This window comes from Ixodes scapularis, unplaced genomic scaffold (genome assembly GCF_016920785.2).
Source record: "Ixodes scapularis isolate PalLabHiFi unplaced genomic scaffold, ASM1692078v2 PGA_scaffold13__105_contigs__length_92229423, whole genome shotgun sequence".
In the NCBI taxonomy this organism is placed as follows: Eukaryota; Metazoa; Arthropoda; class Arachnida; order Ixodida; family Ixodidae; genus Ixodes; species Ixodes scapularis.
In genome coordinates this window covers 53132447-53156483 of record NW_024609839.1, presented here as the reverse complement: position 1 = coordinate 53156483, position 24037 = coordinate 53132447, and the positions used below count along the sequence as shown (strand labels likewise).

At 45.4% G+C, this 24037-nt stretch overlaps 2 protein-coding genes across 2 annotated transcripts; one reads left to right on the top strand and one right to left on the bottom strand.

Annotated features, from left to right (window-relative positions):
- Positions 1–5733: 5733 nt before the first annotated feature.
- On the bottom strand, positions 5734–7519 carry LOC8033366 (mitochondrial import inner membrane translocase subunit Tim8). The gene is made up of 2 exons (XM_002403787.5): positions 7305–7519; positions 5734–6306 (listed from the first exon to the last, which is right to left on the bottom strand). Exons 1-2 carry the CDS (start codon positions 7398–7400, stop codon positions 6130–6132), a joined length of 273 nt encoding a protein of 90 aa, XP_002403831.4. The 5' UTR covers positions 7401–7519; the 3' UTR covers positions 5734–6129.
- Positions 7520–7925: 406 nt separating this feature from the next.
- Positions 7926–23454, top strand: LOC8033365 (centrosomal protein of 44 kDa). Its single transcript, XM_029995565.4, has 7 exons — positions 7926–8137; positions 11588–11819; positions 12684–12812; positions 20611–20686; positions 20750–20784; positions 21296–21488; positions 22734–23454. Exons 1-7 carry the CDS (start codon positions 8046–8048, stop codon positions 22793–22795), a joined length of 819 nt encoding a protein of 272 aa, XP_029851425.1. The 5' UTR covers positions 7926–8045; the 3' UTR covers positions 22796–23454.
- Positions 23455–24037: the final 583 nt, after the last annotated feature.

Genomic DNA, 24037 nt, shown 5'->3' with positions numbered 1-24037 from the left:
AGTATTATGCTCAGCTACGGGGCATGCGAGGGCCAATGTACTAAATCCCAGACCTCTGCAATGTATCGGAGTCGTCAGTATGCATCCAAGAGCAACTGAAGGCGGGGACTATCAGGAGTGCAATACCTTTCCCGTGTTGGTAAGGAAGAATATCAACACCGTGGATCCCCACATAGCACCAAAAAGAAACAATTTACGTGAGCCAGTATTTTAACACTTACCACAGGGAGCGAAACCTACACGACCAGGTGCCTAAAACGCTTTCAGAATATCATAATCAAACAAATTCATTATGGTCTCAATTCCGCGTCCACCGCGGTTACGTGATTATCATAAACGAGAGGAAATGCAACGTCCGTATCGGCTGTTAAACATCGCAGACATTTGAGCAAGAGCTGCGAAAAATGGCACCGCGAGCAGAGACGGACAAGGAGTGTCGCCTGCTATCGCCGTCTGCTCTTGTCGTCTGCTTCTGCACGGACGCTGAACTGACTCCGGAGCCGGTGCAAGATTTTGAGGAACTGGGTCTGAACTCGTTCAGAACTGGGTTGAATCGAACGCGCCAGTGCAGCGGCCGTGCAACTTCCGGTTGAATCGAATGCACCAGTTCCTGCACTCCTGAACTAGTTCAGCCAGTTCAGGCGAATCGAACAGACCTAATGTGTGGTATGGAACGTGGTTATATACGGATTTGAGCATTTGACCGCAGCGCCCTTTCGTCTATAAACGTTGAGCCAACGCATGCAAAGTTTAACGCGATTATATACGCATTTGACCGCAGCGCCCTCTCCTGTATAGACCTTTTCATCCTCCTCCGCATGGGCGCTGCCATCTTGGAATCACGTGACGCGGCAGCCATTAGGTTGCTTCAACTTGCTGCTCCGCTCTCCCCTCCGAGCATTGACGGATGCGTTGCATTCTTGTTTTTCGCCGTGTTTCACCGCGCTTGCTCGCCTTACTTCGGAAACTGTAGTCCGATACGTCTACTCGACGACTTCTGAGGTTTGTTTACTAATAGTGGCGGAACATTCTCAGTAAGAAGCGCGTATATTTATATCGCGCATCTAGGATCGGAAGGCGTCAAGAATAGTCAGCGCAAGGAGACTATCTGTATTTCCTGAAAGTATCGTTCTTTGTATTCATAATATATCGAAAACAGTTTCTTTTGATTATGTGAGGAAACTCGAGGAGGAGATAGACAACGAACGTTTAGCTTGCATCTTATCTGAGGCTAGAAGTAATGGTACGTCAACATCAGGCGATTTGTTTGTTCATATGTAACATCACACCTACATGTGTATGAGGTTCACAATCTTTTTTGCTACGTAAACATTCGATTGGTCGGCTACTTATGAAGTTTAAGAAATTGTATACCATACTCGCTCCCATTTCGACAGTCATTTAAGTGATTTATTGATTATATTCGGATAACCAGTGCCATCCACTTTGTTTATTTTAACGCAAAGGTTGGGACTTTCCGCGTAAGAAACCGTCACACACAACTTAACAGTAGCGAGTTTTAGAATAGCGTGCACAAAGAAATAACGTCGTTTATATTTGCAAATCTTAAACGCTGTTTGGGTTCGGCGCATGCGCTATAATGACGACGTTTTTTTTATGTATGCTGTTTTAACTTTTGCCAGTATCTTAAGTCCGCAATATGTAACGCTGAAAAAAAATAGTTGTCTGCATAACAATTACTCGAGTCCAGGAGTGTCGATGGCGAATAAAGATTTACTTTTGGTGGCTGGCGACACCGAAATTTACGAAGCGAATATGTACAAACAAATAAATGTTTGTTCCCGCAGGTCCGTGAAGTGGTGCCTAGCGCTAGAATTTAGGTAAACCTTGCGAGGTATTTCTTCTCTTGCGCCCTTTAATTTTATAAGGCAAATTTTACGGAAGACAAATGCTAGGTTCAATTTGACGGGCCTGTTACTTATATCATATCTTGAGTAAGCAAATGTTCATATAAAAATAATTTATTTTCTAGGGCCAATATCGCGAAATGCTGCCTGTGAATACTTTAGCAGGGTTGATAATTTAAGAACGTTCCTACTCGGCCTGTCAAAACATGCTCGAGTACTGAATAATAATAATAAAAAAACAGGTATAGACGATACCTCTTGTTTATATCAATTATCTGCCTCATTACACAATACATTTTTAGTCTGCGAATTTCCTTAAAGGTTGTGTGCCCACGAAAACCAAACAGTGTGTAGTAAACTCGCGAGTTCATCTGTTCTGGCCGATTCAGCACATTGCTAATCAAGCTGTCGATATGCTTCTTTACATTCATGTGTTAGTCTCTTCATTAGTCTGTTTTTCTGGAAATTGGTGTCATCGGGTACGCCCGTAGATGATGCTAATCTCTCCTGTACATCAGTCAGGCGTTTCGCAATTGACCATAATCAGATACATCAAAGTAGTTGGTAAAAAATAAAGCCCGAAATTTAGGCTAAAATACACCTCGTAGTCCTCAAAGTGGTTCAATACCTCTGTTTCATTGGTTGTGTGCTACAAGGAAAATATTCGTATCACAAAATTAATCAAAAACAACGTAAAACAGCAACATAGCCGCGTTCACGTTGAAACCGAAACCAATCAAATTGAAGCAACCTAATGGCGCCGAGTGCGTCAGTGCCCCCTATACGCCGGTGAGGCAACTACTAAAATGAAAAGGTCTATAGACGTTGAGCGGCTACATGCAACGTTTCATCCATGACATACAGATGGGATAGCAATCGATATGAGCACGGACGCCGGACGGATGGACAAGGCTAGACCCTAAACCTGAGCGGCGGCCGAGTGCGTACTCTCGTGAAACGGCCGCCAATGGCTATCTAGGAGCCGTTTTGCTCAGGCAATGGGAAAATGAAAATTTTTTTCGCGTTTTTTTTTTTTTTGCGGCTACAGACGCCACCGGCTCTGCTCTATTAAATAGTTATTGCTTTCGCATTAAAAAAAAAAAAAAGCCTTTAAATTAATTTTAATGGAAGGCAAGCTATATGGGTGACCCTCAAGCTCTCTAATCTCGGCTCAAATTGGAGAAACTTCGCGGGCCCATGCGCTAAACACATCCTTGACAAAGGCGTCCGCCTGAAGGTTACAGGGCACTGGCCAATAATGAATGCCACAAGTCAGCGGTGCAACAAACCGGGTTGTAAAGGCACAGACCGTCATATTGTGCAGCAAATTCAATTTCGCTTTTGCTTGAACAAGCACGTTTTCGCGAATTTACCTAACCATAAAGAATCAGAGCTTCGCTTGCCTGTTTTTTGCGGCTATAACCACGTTATCGTTTTAAAACTCGGGTATTGTTTTTTGTATGTTTACTTTTTCGTGAAAATCAGATTCATAGAAGGTGGCATAGAGAAATTAGTTACGCTGTGACCTGTTGTCACAAATTCGCAATATACCCCGTTCTATGAAATGGCGTTTTCGTCACAATCGCCAATGTGGATATATTTCCAAGGAAACCTTGACGGTCAGTCTATAGAAGCACCTTCTGCCGTGCAGAAAACTTGTCCCCAGTTTTCTTCTCCCCGTTCCCTCTCACCAGTGTTGGGTAAAGTACATCTACAAGATATTTCAACTAAAGTACAAAGTAAATGAGACGTAATGTACTTCAAGTAAAGTAGTAAGTACACTGGGTGCAACGTACTTGAAGTAAATTACTATAAATACAATGTACTTTCAAAGTAATGTACGGGTAATCAGGGGTGCATGACCTATTTTCAACAACAGAGACAAATACGATATCAAGACAAGTGGCCACAGAGTAGCTATTTTCAGGAAGGGAGCGAAATTCAGAGGTCCCTCTTCTGAATTTGGTGCCGCTTGCGCTGGATTGTTGCACCCAAAGGGGTTGTACCAGGAGAGAGCATGACGTCAGCCCCGTAGCTTTCGCAAACAATCCTCTCATAGAGGAATGTCCTCTCCTTAATGAAAAAAAAACAAAAAAAAGTGAGTGTGCAAGCGAGCTGGTGATATTTAATCATAACGTGACACCTGAAATTGTGGTGCAAAAAATTTAAGGAACATTCAAGTCGAAGGAAAAGACAAAGCAGAATGTTTCAAAACATTTTGACATTCTCCTCCGGTGTTTTCTTTCTTCGACTTGAAAGTTTAATTTTTCCGCACCAGTCTCAGGTGTTACATTATAATTAATTTTGCTCTCCTAATATTTTAAATCTCCTTGCTTGCGCTGACCGACCAAGAAGGGGCGAGTTAAAAACGCTACGGCAAAGCCGCCCCAGAACAAACTGAGCAATGTGTCATCTGCTCACGTTTCTGGTGACTAGAATATCCCTTCCAGTATTTCTTTGGAGTTCACAAAGCATCATTTCGTGATACAATTTGAACAAAACCAAATTTGGGAAACATACTTTAAATTCGAGAATTGTACTTTCCTCTGAAAGTACCACAAAAAAAAAAAAGAATACTTTAAGTAAAGTACATACATACTCAGAGAATGTACTTCAAGTAAAGTGCAAGTTTCCTAAACCTACTTGAAGTAGTACTTTAAGTACAATGCACTTAGAACTGGGAAGTACTTTAAGTACAATGTACTTAAAGTACTTCCCAACACTGCCTCTCACACTCTTCCTTCTTCTTTTTTCAAATGGAAAGGAGAAATTAGGGAGATTTTCCTCCTTTCAGGTTTTCTGTCCTTAACCCTTTCCCTACATGGATAACCCGGGTTTGTCCACACTGTTTGTACTGCACCCCCTGAAGACGAGCTGGGCTCGTCCACATTGACTTGGGCGTCAATTTGCTACCATGGATGAACTGGGCTCGTCCACATGTTTCCAGTTTGCTTTGCCCTGTATAAAAGGTGCTTCACGAAAAATCAAAACGTGGTAGATCTCTGAACTTGGCAGAAAAGTGTTCCTTCTGGTCACTGCATTCATAGTGATGATCTTGCCTCAAAATTGGGGCAAAAAAAGATGCGACGTCACTTCAGATTTAGAAGACGAGAAAATGAATCTTTCATGAGGCAGCGAGAGCGATGCAACTGAGTTATTGGATTCTAACTCAGAAGACTCCGATATCGATGAGGACATTGGAATAGAATCAACGTAATATATTCCCCTCCGGCCCCCCCCCAGTTTGCGTTCACTTTGCTTGCAAGGTGATGTGAACTGTCTGCGGCACTGCTACGCCCGGCCTGAACGTCCATGTGCAAGGTAATGTGAACTCTCTGCGGTAATGCAGTGAAGCCAAACTTTAGGACCCCTTTTTTTGCATTATGTTCAAAGTTTTCTCCTATAATCAATTTTTTGGCATTTGGTTTTGGCCTTTGTATTGTATATTAAATTTATAGGGCAAATAAAAAAAAATTGGTATTTTTCAGTAGTTTTTTTTTTTAATTTTTGTGGTAGGCAGACACTTCACAAAAAAATAATTGACAAAATTCACAAATAACTTAGGTGTTAAAGGGCTAAAGACAGAGTTGCCGGAACATCTGTACCATTAGTATGAAGCTTGCCAACAACTTCAAGTAACTTGACACATGGCATACAAAGCACAGGTGTGCCAGACTCGCTGCCGTGTCACAACGTAGCAGTCAACCATATTCAAATGCAACTGCTTAAATAAGCCTTCAGGAATTACACATACATGCAGCTGTGAAGCATTAAATGTGTAGAGCTGCAGTCAGCTTTTACAGCAGCTTCCAAGCCCATGACAAGCAAGTTCGAAAACAGCATCTAGCAACAACAGGACCATATAAAAAATAGACATCAATCTGTATTTCAACAATGCATCGGCAACCGGGAGCACTGCGCCCACCTTTTCTGATTTGCGCGGCGGCCCGTAAGACCACTACAGGATTCTTTGCGGACGTCTGCTTCTCGCTTCCAAGAAGACGTCTGTAGGTTCTGCCCAGATTTCTTTTTGAAGAGAAACTGGCATCGAGCCCCTCTGCACTTCCGAGCGGAACCGGATATTTTGTAAGGCCGACTTTGCAAACTACGGTTTGTGCCGTCACCCGACATTCCAATTGCATACGTCCCAACAACCTAAGGTGAGTCTACTGCGAGTCGCACGGGGATGGAGCTACTCCGCGTGCATGGTGAGGTCAACTCGGGAGAGTGCTGACTCGGTCCATTTGAATCACCGGCGTGCCTACATGTGCCCCGTGGAGGACCTCTGAAGCAGTTGCGCAAAGCGGTTGGTGATGGACAGGGAGGTGTCAATGAAGCGCTCTACGCAGTTCGACAGGCATGTCTCCGTCCGGCCGTCCAACTTGGTGCTCGGTTTGTCCACACACTTGTCCCAGCAGATCTCGTTTAGCCGGTGCACCTGAAAGAGCAGAAAGTGTCCTCAGTTACCTACACTTTCTGCGGAAAATAGACAGAAAAGAAAAAGTTGCAATTCAACGGTGTTTTTCTTGCACGAGTCGAATGAGACGTTGGCCAGTTTCAGACGGGGCCATTTTCCCAGCAATTTCGGGGTTGCCGGCAAGTGGTTCCGTACGATTCCCTAGATCCTCGCACTGCGATACAACTGCTCGGATCGAGTCTGACTCAAAATAGGCGAGCAACTCGAACAACTCCGAGAAGTTCGAAGCGGCGGCAGCCAATCAGGGACGCAACATTTTCGCGTGCCGATGACAATTAAAGACGGGGTTTAACTTGGTTCTGGTTTGAAACGGATTGTTTCTGAGAATAGATCGCTTCAGAAAGATGACGTCATTTCAAGATCTAAAACCGCGTTTGTAGCGTGTAACTGTGTGCCTAATGAGGGAAAGAAAATAAAATTGAATGATAACAAATCGTAGCAATTCGGTTGCTGGTGTTGCGACATCAAGTTACCGGGAAAACCTGCACCGTTTGAAGCAGGCCTCAGTCACTTTACGCTACATACCAATCTTCGCATACAAGTGACGAGTCTGTGTTCAGTCAATTCAGCGGCAGCTTCAAATTGATCACGGAGAAACTCTCGAAGTGCAAAAGAGGTTCCATTGCCTCAGCAGATCAATAATAATAATAATAATGATACAATTAATCCCTATTTCGACCCAGGAGGTTTGAGGTGTACCAGAAAGGCCGTAGGCCAGTGCTTTTGATTGCCTCAGGCTCTCGGTCGTATGGTTGTTTTAGCCAATAAACACCTTTGAACCTTTAGTTGTCTTTTTACACTGCAACCAACTGGCCGAGCGAAGGAATCCCTGAAGCACATGTATAAGGGTCACCGTATAGTGTTTCAGCTATAGTTAACGCGGTCTTGGTCATATCAATCACGTAGTTTCCACAAGACGGCACCGAGCCGAGGTCAAAGGTGATCACACGTGTTCGAACCTGGGCTTGAAACTGGGCTTTCTGCTGCTCCACAGCGAGGAATGCCTGCATTTCCCGGTCGACTCCCGCGCCGGCGTCGTCACTGTCAAAAGGCATTTCTAATTATACGTTTTGGTGAAACGTTATAACGACATAAAAATTCTCATGCAACACTCGGGCACAAAGCGGGTAGATCAAACGCCGGTCGGGTCGACAAGAAGCCCTTGCGGCGGCTGCAGGAACCTTCAATCAAAGAACGTTTCACCCAGTTTTGATGTTTAATTTTGCGTACGTAATAATAAAATTACATTTCATTTATTTACAAATATTCGCGATGTATAAAAAATTGGTCGCTTAAATCCATTCGATCGGTTTTTAACTCTCGAGTAACCTCGGTGACCTTTATCCACAAGCTTTGTCCTGGATTTGTTGCATATATTTCAGACAAACAGCGACCCTCTTGATTGCAATGGAAACCATCTTCCTGCAATCGAACGCATTCAAGTCAATAATGTTTTTGTCATATAATATTATAAATCTTATTTCAGAATTCAACGAATATTTTTGTATTACATGTGTAAAAATTATATAATTATTCACTTTATTTTAAACTTCAAAAACTTTGGGAAGTTATTTGCTGCGGGCCAGCGGTGCGGGGATTTTAAAGGCCGACCCTCGTTGTGTATCTTCTACGGGTCGCCCACAAAGGGCGCTTGCTTTTTCGGCGGGCCGCCTGCGCAGCAGTCGCTGCCTCCATCCGAGATGGCCACAGGAGACATCAGAAACAACCTGAAAATACTGAGCGCCGAAATACGCAGTGTCAAGACTCCGGCGGCGATCGTGAACCTCGATGGGTGAGTGAGAGTGGCGTTCGCCGTTCGGTTTCAAGTTACAAACAGAGCATCCGACGGAACCCGCCAGGAAATACCTTCAGGCTTGAGCGATCACGGGCAATTCTCATTACCCTATACAATATTTCGTGGTCTTTTTTGTTTTATCCTTTTGTTGCGTGATTACGTGTGGCGTCGCATTTTGCGACTAGCTATGATTAGATTAGAAACCCGAGCTTTGCGCAGGGGGTTGAGCTACAATGCGGGTGAACTGCGCGTGCAACTGCAGTTCGCTTTAACTTCCCCCCCCCCCCTTTTTTTTTCTTTTTTTGCGCGTGTGTATGTGTGTGTAAGTGCGTGCGTGCGTGCAATGGATTGCTATTTCTACGGTTGATCATATTTTACGTGAGCGCGAGCGATTACATAGACGTTCCGTTTTCACTCCGTGATTATGTTCTACAAATACATTTGCACAATATATGCCAGCGGGGTGTTACAAAGTTATTCGTTTAGCTGTGCTGTGTAGTAGTCGATACTACTGGTTTGCTTGTAGACTCGAGATCCACTTCATAAATTTGATGGGAAATAAAAGTTATTGTATGTATCGAACCCCACATGAGCCTGCACTTAGGAGCTGAAACTCCAGACAGAATAGCATTATAGCTTACATTCGGTTTGGCTTATTTCTTCGAGTTGTGCCTACCCCATGTGATAAGCTTTATCAGTATTGCAGCTCAGTTCAGGAGGGTGTCACGACAATAATGTGTCTGGCATCTGTTTTGTCTGACGTACAATGATAAGCGGTGATGTTTGCTGCTCCTGCCATAAGATTAGGGGTCTGTAGCTTGGCGTAGCATTGCCGTTGAGCAAAGCACAACTAAACAGGCAGGGACACATTATCCTCTGGCTCTCTTTCACCTTGTAGGTGTAAGCTGTTTACGAAATTACCAAGCAACTCTCATTGGCACGACTCCAGTTAACTATCCCAAAGGAAAACATACAGATGCTTTTTTGGGGGGCTTTGCAAAACATGTGTTGTTTGTTGTAAAAGCTCGTATTTTTCTTGAGAGACATTGAAGGACCTTGGAAGGCACTGATGAATTATGTTGATTGATTTGTTGCCGTGACTCACTCGGCATAATGCAATAATTCTTATCTAATGTTGCAAGAATGGCAGTAATGGCAGTTGGTTTTTACATGGTGTTTTTTTCTTTATGATTAATACTTTCAAGGCTTTGGTGTAAAGCATTATATAGTGTATCTCAAAACATTTTGCACAAACTTGAGAAGAAAACCGATTGATTACAACATTTTACATAAATTAGCAGTGTACACTTGCATTACATTTACATATACATATTGGGCATTGACGACACATCAGCTGTCCTTGCGATGGTCTTGGTGCGAACTGCCTACCTTATGCAGCAAACTTTTTTACCAGAAATTTTATTTTTCTTGGAAAGTGCACTAGGATAGCTCACCAGCATCGTGCAGTGATGTCCGGTTTAAGGGGTTTTATTTTGTATAATTATTTTAGGTTATTGAAGAAATTTATAGCCTTGGACCCATCTATTAAAGTAATGAGGTGAAGAACTTTTTGCTTTTGATATATAATGTCGTGCTACTCTTGCTGATAAAAATAAACTGCAAGGTAACTTGTATCCCTTGAAAGATTGTGCAAGCCTAGCTTTGAAGCACTGTTTCAAGACCATAGTGTTAAAGGTCTCCTAGCAAGATGAACATGTCATCTTGCTCTGCAAAACAACGTAGGAGAAAGAACAGAAGAGTCACATGGCAACTGCCCAGCTCGGTGTAGCAGATGTGGAATACCATAATTTCAAAGTGTCTTTAAATAAAAAAAAAAAAAAATCAAAATTTTGCTGCGCAACTTTTGAAATAAAAAAAAATGCTGAATTTTGTTGCGCTATCATAGCCTCTTCTATACAGAGAAAGCCTGGCACATCGACGGCGGAGCCATAGGGCGCACGGCCGCCGAAAAAAGGAGAGGAGGAGCGCACGAAGCGGTGATCAATATGGTAGCGCAGAGCAGAAAGGGCAGAGATAGTGTGCGAGCGCTTGGGTCATGAGCGGCCGCTCCTCGAACCACGTTTGTTTTTATGTTTTCGTCACCATCGTTTTCGTACTCCGGGAGAAACGGCTGCGGCGATCCGAAAGGGCACTGGCAACAATGCACCATGCCGGTTGCATCGGCTGAGTTGTCGGCGTGCCAGCGGAGTGCGTCGTCGTCGGACCATCGTATCGTTCCGCAGAAGAACCATACAGTTTTGACTAAACGAAACCGACGGCCGCGACCGTCGGTTTCGCGTTCAAGGTCCGTTTCGGAGATGCGGGCGCAGGGAGAAAGGGAAAGGGTTGACGTTAAGTTTCTCCTCTCCACGATACCGAAAAGAAAAGAGGAAAAAGAAAAAAAGAGTGTTTCTGCGTTTGGCCGCTCGCTCTTGTGTGGCGCTAGCAGGCAATCTTCCCTTCCCCCGCCCCTCCTTTCCCATTTACGGCGGCCGTCTCTTCTCGCGACGTGCCAGGCTTTCTACGTATAGAGGAGGCTATGGCGCTATCTATGGAGAGGTCACATAAACACACAGAACTTGTAAGTTAAATTTTAGGCCCCAGACAGGGCGCACGTTTCCTCGTCTGCTCCGCTGCTTCTTTGGCTCAGTCTTGTCAGTGTGGACCGTGCATCCACTTTTTGACGGACAAAGAAATTTATAGACTTTTGATCAATTCTGACTCTGATGGACGTGTTGACAATCAAGCAGCACGTCTAAGCGGCATGTTCATGAGGGATGTCGTGGACCCAATTGTTGAGCAGACAAACCTTTTCCCGCTCTAAGTGCTCGCCGTGTTGTCGGCCGACCAATCCCGTGTACGCCGGTGGAAAGACGTGACTGCACGTGAATTCTACATATTTCTGGCTGCTCTAATGCTGATGGCGCATGCAGAGAAAGGCACCATTGCTGAGTTACTGGAAAGAAATGTGGACTGAACCAACTTGCGAAAGAAACCCTGCACGGGGTGAGGAGCAGTAAGAAAGAAACCCGGCAGTGAGTGGGTGAAACGTCAGCATACACGCAGGTGGACTTTCTCATAGGCAGAGCTGGCAGTCACATAGAGTGAGTCGTTGCCGAGAGCAGCAAAAGTATGGCGTTTAGAATGCGTCTCCCAACAGTGTGTTTATCTTTCTTTACCGCCTGTGTGTCGGAGCGTTCCCGGAGTGATATACATGGCAGAAGCCGGCATGTAATGCTGTATGTTGATCCGCAGAGCCCAGAATTTAAACTAACATGATCTGCCCTTCCCTTATGGCAGCTTTGTTTGCGATGCTCCTTGAAGTGGTTTTTGAGAATTTTGACTGCTCGCAGATCATGATTTGTGGAAAGTGAACAAGTCCCGCGTAAATTTTCTGATTGCGTTTTACCCCTCGAGAGTCTTGCAAAGGCCGCTTTTGTCCCGCAGGATGATGAGTGGGGAGGCGGACGTGTACCTGCCGATCTACGACTACCTGTTCCAGTGGTACAACACAAAGCTGGCCAATGAGATCCTGCGCAGGGACCTGAAGCTGCCCCCGTACAAGCACAACAAGACCCGCTTCCTGGAGACCATGTACCTAGTCCTGCGGGAGCTCTTCCAGTGGAAGCCGCCCCTCAGCACCGCACAGTTCTTCTCCACGGGCTTTGCAGAGAAGAAGGTGCCGTGTGTTTGTTTGTTAAAGGCCGGCGGGTGGTCAGAAGGGAGCAAGCTCTCCCTCAATTCCTCCTTTCCATTTGAGACGGAGGGAGACGCTCCTCCCTTCTACGGGTGGTAGCCCGGAGACCCGCTTCGGCGAGGAGAGGAGGAGAGAATAATGTTGGAGGGAATGGAATCACACTCGAATGGTTCTGCGAGAACAAAAAGTATGAATTACAGGAGACTGTCGCTCTAATTAAGCGGCTCATAAATACATTGAAAACATAGTGGGACATTCAAAATTTAAAAATTTGTTTGTATTAACCAGAAGTATATAATATCCGAGTTTGAATTAGCGCGAGCCTACTGAACCTCCTGCCTTCTTTTCTAAATTACGTTAATAACCAGCGGGTTGCATTAGTGGCAGGGGACACAGACTAAAGTTGCAATAGACTAGTGTTTGTAGCCGCCGGAGCTCGGAACACCTCCTGGTGTTGGTGGCATGAGCTCTGATGTAGCACCTGTACTGTGATTGACACTGTGACTCCGACACCTTTCTGAGTCAATTCAGGCTCACCCTGCTAGCCTCGAAGTTTGCTGAGTTTCTCTAAACCCTACAAACAAGAAATGGACGACAGCAAAAAAGGCACTTCCCGTGACTAATCGTTGCAGCTGAAAATGAAGGACCTCGAAGACAGTTGACACACATAGGCACTTACTGATGTGCTTTACCATCATGTAGACTGTATTCACGTTTGCCATCTAGTTGCAGACCAAAAAAAGTTCTATCTAGCTTTATTTGTTTTTATGTGTCTCATTCACTAACGAGTGGTTCACCTGGCTTATCGGGTGTTCACATCTAAGGGACCTTCTGCCTCCATTACAGATCATCATGTGCAGCAACATCATCAAGCTCATCAAAGACTACAGCGGTGGTATGCAGAGGGCAGCCGCAAGCCACGCAGGAAGCTCGAACAGCAACAGCCTGAGGTTGAAGCCATCGACACGACCACCCGTAAGCGGTCTTGCATGTGCTATTTCTCTTACAAGAGCATGTCAAATGGAACTCAAAAAGAGGTCCGATGGGGGATCAGTGGCCGAGTGGGCCAAAGCGCACACCCAGCTCGACGCTGCAGAACTCGGAGATCCTGGGTTCGAGCCCCACCCCTGCCCGTTTCGATCTGGATGAGCATCGTACCGGCAAGCGCTCGTGTATCACTACTGCGTGAGCACGTTAATGACCCCAGGTTAGCAGTCGTACTGCACTGGCGAAATTGCTCATCTACAGTGTAAACCAGTGTCGCCTCATCCTGGCAGACCGACCTTACGCTGTATAAATCACTAAATGTCCAATTTGACTTCTTTGGAAGGTCCGATGGAATTCATTTTTCAGAATGTGCGAGCTGCATGTGGGTTCACATTGAGCGTGCTTCTCTGCAGAACAGCTGTGTGCTTCTGGGGAGCATTATATAGTGTAGCACTTTGTTCTTCAAATTAAGTCTGACTCTTAGGGCACTGCACTTGGCAAAGAAATCTTGTCTTTCGAGGGATTGAGTTCTGCTTAGTGCTGCAGAAAGCACCCTTTCCATAACCTGTGCTTGCTTGCATGTGACGAATTTGAGTCATTGCTGCCAGTCGTTTCAAAGTCTGCTCATTCTCTAGCATAATAGATCCTATTCCTATTTGTAGTGCCATCAATCAGAAATATCGGAAACATGATTCAACCTGCCTCGAAGATGGCGGCGTGCCATCCTTGCTTTGAAATGCAGTAGAAGGCCACTGGGAATGTGATGCATCTAGATTGCAGCGACGCATCAACTTATTCAAATCCTTCTTCGTCAATCTGAGCACCTCTGATGCAGCACTTGCATTCGGTTTCAAAAATTCATCAATCCGCACAAATCTCTTAAAAGAATTCCCTCCACTGGGCTTTTTTTTCTTGATATGAAATGTTTCCCCATTTCACCACGCTTATGTCAGTTCTGACCCCTGCGCCCCTGCCGAACACCAGCGCCTTGTGTGGTGAAATTGTGAAGCTGCTCTCATATTTTCGTTTAAAAATAGCTTTTGCTAGATTGGAAGTAAGAGATTCAACGAATATGATACTGTGATCAATAACAGACCTTGTCAAACGTCAGCGTGCGAGAAACTTTTTTTTTTTAAACCAACAGTTATTACAATTTTGAAACTCCTTGTCTAGGATCAAAATGCAAGCGAACAGGCTGCCATCTTTGAGGCTTGCAGCCCCTGAATTTCGAGGTTTCCAGATAAATTAGAACCTGCAATATTTTTTCTGGCACATGCTTCCTAGATTTTATTATATTTCTCCAAAAGTGCACAACCCCAATTATAAGGATTCTGACATCCGTTAGGCAAAAACAAAATTGTTGTGTGTATGTTTATACAGCCGGAAGTTAGCCTGCCTCAGTGGGCGTCTGGTTTCTCAGCTGTAGATGAGCAATTTAGCCAGTGCAGTACAAATACTAGCCTGGAGTCTTTAACGTGCACGACGCTGTAGTGATACACGACCACACGCCGGTACGATGCTCATCCAACTTTAAACGGGCACGGGTGGGGATTGAACCCAGGATCCTTGGGTTCTGCAGCGCGAGCTTTCGCTCCACTTGCTCCGAGCTGGTGTGCGCTAGTCCACTCGGCCATCGATCCCCCTATTAGGTGTATCTATTAGGTGTATGCATAAGTTTGTACAATTTTTTTTGCGCATATTCATTCTCTTACGATTAAGACCCTTTTTACGTTCAAACTTCTCCCTACTGCATGTGACAAGATTCTGCCAATGTTCTGGTCTGCCAGAAAATTAATACCACAGGGGTAGGAGGAAACACTGGATTGATGACTGGAAAAACTGGCAAATAAGTCATCAACAAATTTTTTAACATTTGGAAGACAGGTTGAGACTTTTTATTTTGAGGTAAATTTCTGGCAGTTCTCATCTCCAGTCTCTATTTTTTTTTCTAATGAAGCACACTTCTGTTGAACATGTGTTTTATTTTTCTAGGCTTGTAAGATTTTGCAGATATGTTTACTGCTAGTGCTTTGAATCCTGATGAGGACACCATTCACAGTCGTTAAATATAGCATTGCTGCAACACAAGAAAATTGTTGTTTCTACGCTAACTGAGGATTGAAGCAACAACCATGGGCAAAACAACACAACAAGAAGAACATGGTCGCCCTACTGTAACCGTCACACCATGCTTTCTGCAACTGTTCTCTTCATGGCTTTATCTGTCCCAATTGACTAATAAATTCCAGTTAATAAACCTAATAAATGGTGGCAAGGACTGGTTGAGTATGTACTCCGTCCCAGGGGACATGTTCTCTTTTTAACAATCGGTGGAATCAGCAAAGAAGAGCACCTGTGAAAAAGAGGCTTAGCGGACATCAAGAATTCGCTCTAAAACCGCAATGGCAGCACTGGTACTGGTGGCACCCATCGGTAAGCTCGACAGTTTTGATGAATCAGCGGAGGATTGGACCTCCTACATCGAACAAGCCGATGAGTACTTCGTGCTGAATAGTCTACCGTATGAAAAGAAAGCCCCAGCCATCATAACAAGCATGGGAGCCACGCCACACTGAGGAAACTAACAATGCCAAGCAAACCGTCCGAGAAAACTTGGGAAGAGATCAAGAAGCATCTGAGTGACTACTTCTCGCCTGCTCCTCTTGAAATTTTGGAGCGTCATAGGTTCTATAAGAGAATCGAGAAGGAGGAAGAAACTGCTAATGAGTGTATGGCTGAACTCTGGCATCTCTCTCAAAACTGCAACTTTCGATCCTTCCTGAATCATGCCTTGCGAGACAAGTTTGTTTGCAACCCTCAAAAGTTGACGACCCTCAAAAGGCCAGGTTCACGTCGTACAAGACAAAGAAGAAGGGGAATTTGGATTTTTTGCACACGTCGATGGTAGCAACAGAAGTAACCCTATCTGGTGGAAACTAAAAATTGAAGGGAAAACCTTGGGAATGGAGATGGACATGGGCTCGAAGTACTCGCTCCTGCCAAAGGCTCTCTACAAGAGGCATCTCTCACACATGCCACTGCAGGGAATACCAGTGTGTTTCAAGACTCTAACAGGCAAAAAAACCTTCAGTCCAGAAGTGACATTTGGGAAGTCGACTGGCCAGCTGCAGCTGTATGTGGTGGACACCCCAGGACCCCCACTCTTCGCAACCATTTCAACCTTCTGGAGCTTTGTGATGTGCTGAAGGTGAACAACCAACCTTGACTAAAGAGGCAGGACCAGCTGGACAAGAGTTCAAGGACATCTTTGATGACAGCATCGGGAAGCTTAAAGGGGCGGTGCAACGATTTTCGGACTTCGGTCAAAGATTTCTGGAAGTTGCCCCCTGACACTTCTGAAGTAAAGAACAGAAAACCGATTTCGCCTGCATGTCCTAGTTGTTGCGTAAAAAAAAGATAAAGATTGGCATTTCGGGCACCCCTCAACTCACTCCCAGTCTTCAGGGTCACACCTGGTCGCACTCCCAGTGACGTCATTCGGAGTGCCGTGTAGCTTCCCGTGTGCTATCTCGGAGGACGCTTCCCCTCCCTCTCTCTGCGTACATTAGCGGGCGCTATGCTGCAGCTTAGAGCCGAGCGAGGTCACGTAATCTTTCCGCCATAGTTCCTTCGGCTGCCACTTGGGGCTGCAGGTGGGGGAAAAAGCTCGACTTTTGCTTTGCGATTATGCAGCGGAATCGCGACATTTTTAATGAAGGAAGTGTTTTCTCTATCCTCTGGGACACGATAAACAACAAAAAAGTGACGAGATGCAAATTCTTTTAATCATAAAATCGTTGCACCGCCCCTTTAAGGACTTCAAACTGAAGCTGCACTTGAAGAGCGATGCTCACCCCAAGTTTTGTCCCCCTCGTCAAGTAGCATATGCTTTGAAGGAAAAAGTGGCCACTGAGCTAGACCGCCTAAAGTCAGAAGGAATCTTGACAAAAATCAACCACAGTAATTGGGCTACGCCCATTGTGCCAGTGATGAAGACAAATGGAACTGTCCGCATTTGCAATGACTTCAAAAGCACGATCAATCCCCACCTTGTAGTGGACCAGCATACACTACCTTACATTGAGGACATCTTTGCAAGGTTTTCCGGTGGAAGAAAATTTTCCAAGGTTGATCTCCGACAAGCCTACCTTCAGATGGAAGTGGTCGAGTAACCGAAGCCACTCCTAACCATTAACACGGAGAAAGAACTGTACTAGTACAACAGGATGATCTTTGGAATATAACCTCTTCCAGCTATCTGGCAATGAACGATTGACCAGATCCTCCAAGGAATTTTGTTATGTCATGCGACACAGGATGACGTCTTGGTCACTGGCGAGTCGGAGAACTCACACCTGCCAAACCTCACTGAAGTGCTGACGTGGCTACAGAAGTTTGGACTTAAAGCCTACCTGCAGAGGTGCTCCTTTTTTCAGGACTTTGTGACATCCTGCAGCTACAAATTTGACAAAATGGGTTTGCACAAGACTCGGGACAAAATCGGGGCTGTAGTGGAAGTTGCAACACCCAAGTCCACAGCTGAACTGATGTCATTCCTCAGCCTTATCAATCACTATGGGAAGGTCATTCCCGACTGTGCTAGCCTCCTACGACACTACATGGGCTTCTAGAAAAGTCGTCCATTTGGAAGCGAACCAAGGAGTGTGAGCTGGCATTTAGGCAAGCGAAGAAAATCGTAGCTTTAGACATGGTGCTTGTCCACTATGACCCTAGGTTGAAGGTGAGTCTTGCCTTTGACACGGGACCCCATGAACTGGGAGCTGTTCTCTCACATGTGATGCCAGATGGAAACAAAAGACCCATCATATTTGCTTATGTAGACTGAAGACATCAGAGAAGAACTATTCACAAATAGACAAAAAGGCTCTAGCCAACTTCTGGGGATCCAGAAGTTCCATGCATACCTCTACGGAGGGCACTTCAATCTGATTACGGATCATCAGCCATTCACACATGCATCTTTAGCCCAAGCAGCAGCATACCTGCGATGCAAGCGACGCGTATCCAGCGGCAAGCGGCTGATAGTCGAACCCAACCAGAAACAGTGCGTATCTCACTGTTTCTGGCTGGGTTTGACTACAAGATTGAATACCGAAAGTCTGAAGACAATGCCAATGCAGACTCCATGTCACCTCTCCCCATACCTGATGCGCCATAGGACAAGCTGGACGAAGCAGAACTTTTCCATGTGACTCAAGTGGAGACCCTTCCTGTGGCAGCGCAACAAGTGAGACAAGCGAGTCAGCGCGACTGCATCCAGTCATAAGTATGTTTCCACGTCCTGAATGGGAGGAACATTTGTGATCAAGATAATGAGATCCTGCCTTTCTACCCACGAAAGGACGAACTGTCTGTACATCAGGGAATAATCGTGTGGGGGTCAGGACACAAGGGTTTCCCCAGGAATTGAAATTAAGGGGGTGTCTGAATTTTTAGGGGGGGGGGGGAGTATAGAGGAGTCGTTGCGAATTAAGGGCGTGCCTTCAGAAAAACAAGGAAGGTGTACAGCGAAACCCGTTTAGAACGAACCCACGTACAGCGAATTATTGTCGATATCGAACTCACAAAATATTTAAATAAAAATGCATGTAAAAAGTACTTTGTATGACGAACAACATATTGGCTATGTCGAACTTCTTCCCCCCCCCCCCCCCCCCCCCCCCCCCCTTGGGGAAGGCTTCCAAGCATTCGTCTTCTAGCCTGTCCTTTTTTCCCCCAAAAAGTAGGAACGAAAGAAAATTCCAAAAGCTCAAGTTGCGAACAAAATTGAGCAAAGAGAAGCGATTCAGAAAGGGGGAGAAAGCTAAAAAATACACTCTGCCTGCATGCACAGAAAAAAACTTTTCATCCCAAAACCGTTGCCCACGAAGAAAATCGATTCAGAAGGGTAGATAAGCTAAAGACACAAACTTTGCACGCATGCAAAATCAAAACAAAAAAACTTCCCAGCGTGATGTTACAAGGCAGAAGCAATGAGAAAGAAAGAAATGCTCTCGCCTTATAACGAACGCATCGTGGAAGTTCATTATAAATAGCTTTTGCTATATCAAATTACTTGCTATATTAAACTGATCGTAGCATTTCCTGCTGTTCATTATAAATGGGTTTTACTGTACACCTCTCCCCTAGGTAGGGAAATCACTGTCAGGACAGTTATTCTAACTAAGCTACCGGAACTCATCCTGCAAGACTTTCACACAGAACATCAAGGCACTCTGAAGATGAAGGCTGTTGCACGTTGCTCTGTGCGGTGGCCTTCCATCCATGCTAACATTGAGGCTATCACCAAAAAGTGCAGCGGATGCTCCTAACAAAGCAACATGCCTCCAAACACACCATCCATCCTTGGGAGATTCCGAGCGGATTATGGTGTCGGTGGTCCACTTGAACTTCGCGGGACCGTTCCTCAGCAAGATGTTCTTCATTGTAGTTGATTCATTCTCGAAATGGCCAGAAGTTTTAGTTTCTGCTTCAGAGTGGTCTGGTGCTTGTGTGTTTGTGCTTCTGCTTCGTGCCTTGCTTGGATTGTAGGCTGCCGATGAGCTAACACCGTTGAAGAAAAAGGAACTACCAGACAAGCGGTGCCGTGCTGCTGCTTATTTGTGTAGTCGCCAAGTGGATTGTAAACTGAAGGACCTGAGCAAGTCAGGATGAGTGCAGTCAAAACATAAACTGATATTTCTTCTGTTTCCATCGACTTTTCACTTCTGCTATGCTCCCGAGTGAGAGAAATTGAGGCGGCCTCGGCTCACGTTATAATGGTAATACTACTTTTTTTTTTTTTTTTTGGGGGGCATCAAAACCTGCCCTTGCGTTATATTCATGTTCGCGTTATATTCGTGAAAATATGGTATTCAGTGCACCATACCACCCTGTGACAAATGGACTTGCAGAACGAGTTGTGCAATTCTTCAAGCACAGCATGAAGGGGGAAGGCTCAACGAACAAAAAGCTGGCAAACTTCCTCTTGGCATATTGCATCACACCACATTGTTCAACTGGTGAGGTACCTGCCAAACTGTCTTTCGGTCGTTAACTGCCAACTCGACTGACACTTCTGCGACCAGATCTGAACGGACAAATGTACTTGAAGACAAAACAAGATTCTGTTCAGAGCAGACAACTGCGCTCGTTTTCGGAAGGAGACCCTGTATCAGTGTGAGATTACCGCAGCCAGAGCAAGTGGGTGCCTGGAACAATTGTGAGGAGAACTTACTCTCTCTCGTACCAATTAAAAGTCGGAAGAAGCCACTTGGAATCGTCACATTGACCAGCTACCTAGTGGTCACTCGATCCACCAAAGCCTACCAGAGCTGGAGGCCGCAAAAGATGCTTGCCCAAGCCCAAGTGTGGAAGTGACAGATGACATGCCAGAGATGACTCATCTGCAAACTCCAAAACAAGTTAGCTGCATAATTGGCACACCAGCAGTAGGCCATGGCAGTAACACTGTAGGGGAGAGACATCAAGAAAACGTGACAAATTCTAGTCGTCCCCAACGACTGCGGCGGCCTCCCTGCAGACTGAACCTTTAAATTTGTTGGGGAGGAATTATTGTGTTTAACCTAACTGAGGATCGAAGCAACAACCATGGGCAAAACAACACAACAAAAATAACATGGCCGCCCTACTGTAACCGTCACACCATGCTTTCTGTAACTCTCTTCATGCCTTTATTTGTCCAAATAGACAAATTCCAATTAACAAACATAGAAAATATGAAGTATGTTATTTAATATGTGCTTTTTTATGGCTTCTTTTCTAGCTGAAAAGTGGAACTGTTGGCCACAAAACCCCTTTGCCACAGACTACGACCAATGGAACGCAGAGCAGAGAGAAACGTAAGCTTGACTGTAACAGACTTTGTTCTCATTTCTCATCCTGAAGCCAAAATACTGTTGCAGCTCCACCTTCTTCGAAAGCTGTCCTGAGTGCCAAGGTATGTTTTGGCTGCTTGTCTCCATTGCCAATAGCAGTCACAGCATTGTTTACAAAGCAGCACTAGACAACCTAATTTTGGGCGTGCACATTTGTTCACATAATATTAAGAGACAGCAGCCGTCGCTGCAGAGGCGGTTGTACGGCAGGCATCAGCTATGCCAGCACTGCGGAGCACAAAACCTCAAGGAACTGATCGGTGGACCCATTCCTGGGTCCACCGATCAAGTTCAATGACTTTGAAATATTTGCTATTCCGAAGTTCGTTTTTCGTTTAACTGAAGCATTTTTGCATAGAATGCATGAGAAAACTGCCAGGGCTTTTTTTTAAAGTTTGTTATTCTGCAATATACGTTAAGCCAACGTTTGCTGAGTGAGAGTTTACTGTACTTGCATTGTTTTCTATACAAGTTTCCTCATCATTGAGCACGGGCGGTTCAAACACCCCGTCCACGAGCATGTGTCTGTGCAGAAGTGACGCTGATATTTGTTTTGCCTGGTGCTCTTCCCAGATTGACTCGCTGCTTCACCACCTGATGGAAGTGCAGAGCAGCGTGAAGCTGCTGAAGGACCAGATGCTGCTCGTGATGAACCAGACGGAGTCCATGCTTGACAAGGTGCTGCCCGTGGTCACCGAGATTGTGGACGAGCTCTACAAGAAGGAGGCGGCCGAAGCGAGGTCGGAGCTCGAATTGAGCAACAAAGGTGGGAGGTCTCCCTCTATTTGACGAGCCTTGTTTGTCCATTCCGCTTGCTTCCATCTCCATACCGTGTTTACTCGCATAATGAACATACTTTTTTTCCCGAAAAATTGACGTATATTTGGAGGTTCATTACGCGGGGTAAAATTTTTGCATTTACACACTTGGTGCAAATGTCAAATTAGGTGAGAATATTACTCGGCAAGGCACTGTGGCACGTCTCCACTGATAATGGCGCACCCACGGCTGGTCGGGGGCGCGCCACAGTAACCATGCTTTATAAATTGTGAACCTTTTTAGGGCGCTTTCGTTGTGCCTTTTGCTAAAGGAAAAGCGCCCTACGAAGCTCACTTAGCACAGAGAGCAACGCGACCGTTCCTAAGCCTAACCGCTTTCACGATTTAACTGTCCTAAAGCGGACCACAGACAACAACATGTTTGTTGACATCAATGCATCCGATAGGCAAAGAATGTCCGGGGCTGGGCAATTTTTCGACCCAAGCTTCGTCAAGTGTGCGCGCTGCTCGGTTTTATGGTTGATCACTTCCGCAACTATGCACTTCCAGCCATTACGAGAGCAGCTTGGCTTGGCTTGGCCTGACCGCTTGGCAGCAAAAGAAAATTGGCTCTGTGGGCTTGTTAGCTAGCTAAGTTGGATGCAATTCAAGACTCGCGGAGCCGAAAATTGAAAGTTGTTCATTACGTGGGAAAAAAAAAAAGTCCAAATATTGGTACTTGTTGTGGAATATGCGTTCATTATGCGAGTAAATACGGTAGGCCGGTTTAGTCACTGACAGAATAAGGATGGAGTACCTAGATTTTCACACTCTTTCCTTTTTCAAGTAGGGGGTTCAAATCCCGGCTGTGGTGCCTGCAATCTGACCGGGGCTTGCTGCGGAGATTTCGGTTGCATGGCAAACGATTTTCAGGGGGTTTAAATTAATCCTTGGTTTTCGCCAAGGTGTGCCAGATGCTCTTCGTTTTTTTGGCACGTCAGACCCCTAAGATTGACTTTGACACACCGTTGCCACACTTAGTCGGCAGATTATCGCTCTTTCATAAGCGGTTGCATACGCCTTGTGACAATCAGCCAGTTCTCCATGCGTGCAAAATGTATATTAACCCATAGTTCAAAAACCTAACTAAAACAGATACGCCCCTTCAATCGTGCGACTCTTGAGATGGCCCACCCTGCGTTTTCCCTCGTTTTTTCATGCCGGCTTACACTTGCCGATTTGTCTCTCCCCAGATGCTGCTGAGGGCAGGGGGGACGTCCTCCGAGAAAAGGGCGAAGTCCTCGTTGATGACTGAGGCCTAAGACAGGGTTGCCTCCACTTCGCCCATGCCTGCAGCCCATTTCCGACTGGTGTGTTTACCGTTTCCAAATGAGTGGTCTCTCGATTTCCACCTAACGACGCCATTACAGTTACCCTGGCGGGGTCACATCTGCGGTTGTGGATGTGACTGAAGCCTGTTCTGCTCTGGGCGGCTCTCCAGCTTAAAAGTCCGCCGGAGCTTTGGCAGCTGGAGTTAGGACGCCGCGACGATGGCGACGCTCACCTTCCCTCGTGCTTTTTTTCGGAGCTAGGAGCTGACAGCGCGACACTCCGGCTTTCGTGAGGTCATTCGTTGCAACTTCGGGACCACTTTCGATGCACGGGTGGAATAGGATGCTAAGCACACCGGTAGGAGAGGCAATCCAGGCACTGTACCTCTACTCGTGTTGCACGTCGACCGACGCAGCTAGACCTATTTTTTACGCTGTCTCTAGTTGTAGAAGTGCGGCCTTCTTTTCTTTAAGTTCCTGACCAGGGTACGCTACAAATCTGCCTGACCTCTGCCATGTGGAGAGTTGTGACTTACTACAAGGTACACACATCTTGTCATTTACAATTTTTTTTATTTTTGTGCGTGCAGTGTTTTAATGGAGCATTTGTGCTTGCTGGAAAGTAAACGTTTTTACATGCTTCTCTCTGGGTCTTGCTTTCGTGGAACTGCCTTTCATCGTTGCTACATCTTTTGTCGTGAAATTCTCGGTTAGCAGCTGTGGCATTCTAGTTGTGGTTAGTCGATCTGTTTTCTTCATGAGGCCATTTTGCTTGTGGGTTATTTTGATTTCTTTACCATATTAAGATTTGACGGGCTCTCCGGTTAGGCCATGCACTAAAGTAGGGGGTTTTACAAAGGCTGACGGTTTGGTGAGGCTCTTGGAGTGGAGTTCTTCATGCTAAACAACAATGTTCCACATATTACATATGCTGGCCAATTAACATTAACTCAATGATACCGTCGAACCTACTCCAACGAAACTGGGAATAGCGAAATATCAAATATAATGAATTGTATGCTTCTGATGCTGCACTCTCTAAATAATGTTAGCTCACTTTGAACGAGCAGACTCGGAAGCGGCGCCGTGGGTATAGAACAACTTTGCCAAGGACCAGGAACCTTTCTTTGGCAAAATAACCAGAAATGTATGCCAGAACTTAAGTCAAAAAGAAAATATTGTCAACGAATTCGGCTTTGCCTCATCACAGGCCACATGCTTGCTCT

What these genes read in the sequence shown, in the direction of transcription:
- LOC8033366 (XM_002403787.5), bottom strand. Translation starts at nt 7,400, where the DNA reads ATGCCTTTTGACAGTGACGACGCCGGCGCGGGAGTCGACCGGGAAATG. An exon ending in AAGCCCAGTTTCAAGCCCAG is followed by an intron (nt 6,307 to 7,304) that starts GTTCGAACACGT and finishes CTGCTCTTTCAG; the next exon opens with GTGCACCGGCTAAACGAGAT.
- LOC8033365 (XM_029995565.4), top strand. Translation starts at nt 8,046, where the DNA reads ATGGCCACAGGAGACATCAGAAACAACCTGAAAATACTGAGCGCCGAA. An exon ending in GCGATCGTGAACCTCGATGG is followed by an intron (nt 8,138 to 11,587) that starts GTGAGTGAGAGT and finishes TTTGTCCCGCAG; the next exon opens with GATGATGAGTGGGGAGGCGG. An exon ending in AGCCATCGACACGACCACCC is followed by an intron (nt 12,813 to 20,610) that starts GTAAGCGGTCTT and finishes CTTCTTTTCTAG; the next exon opens with CTGAAAAGTGGAACTGTTGG.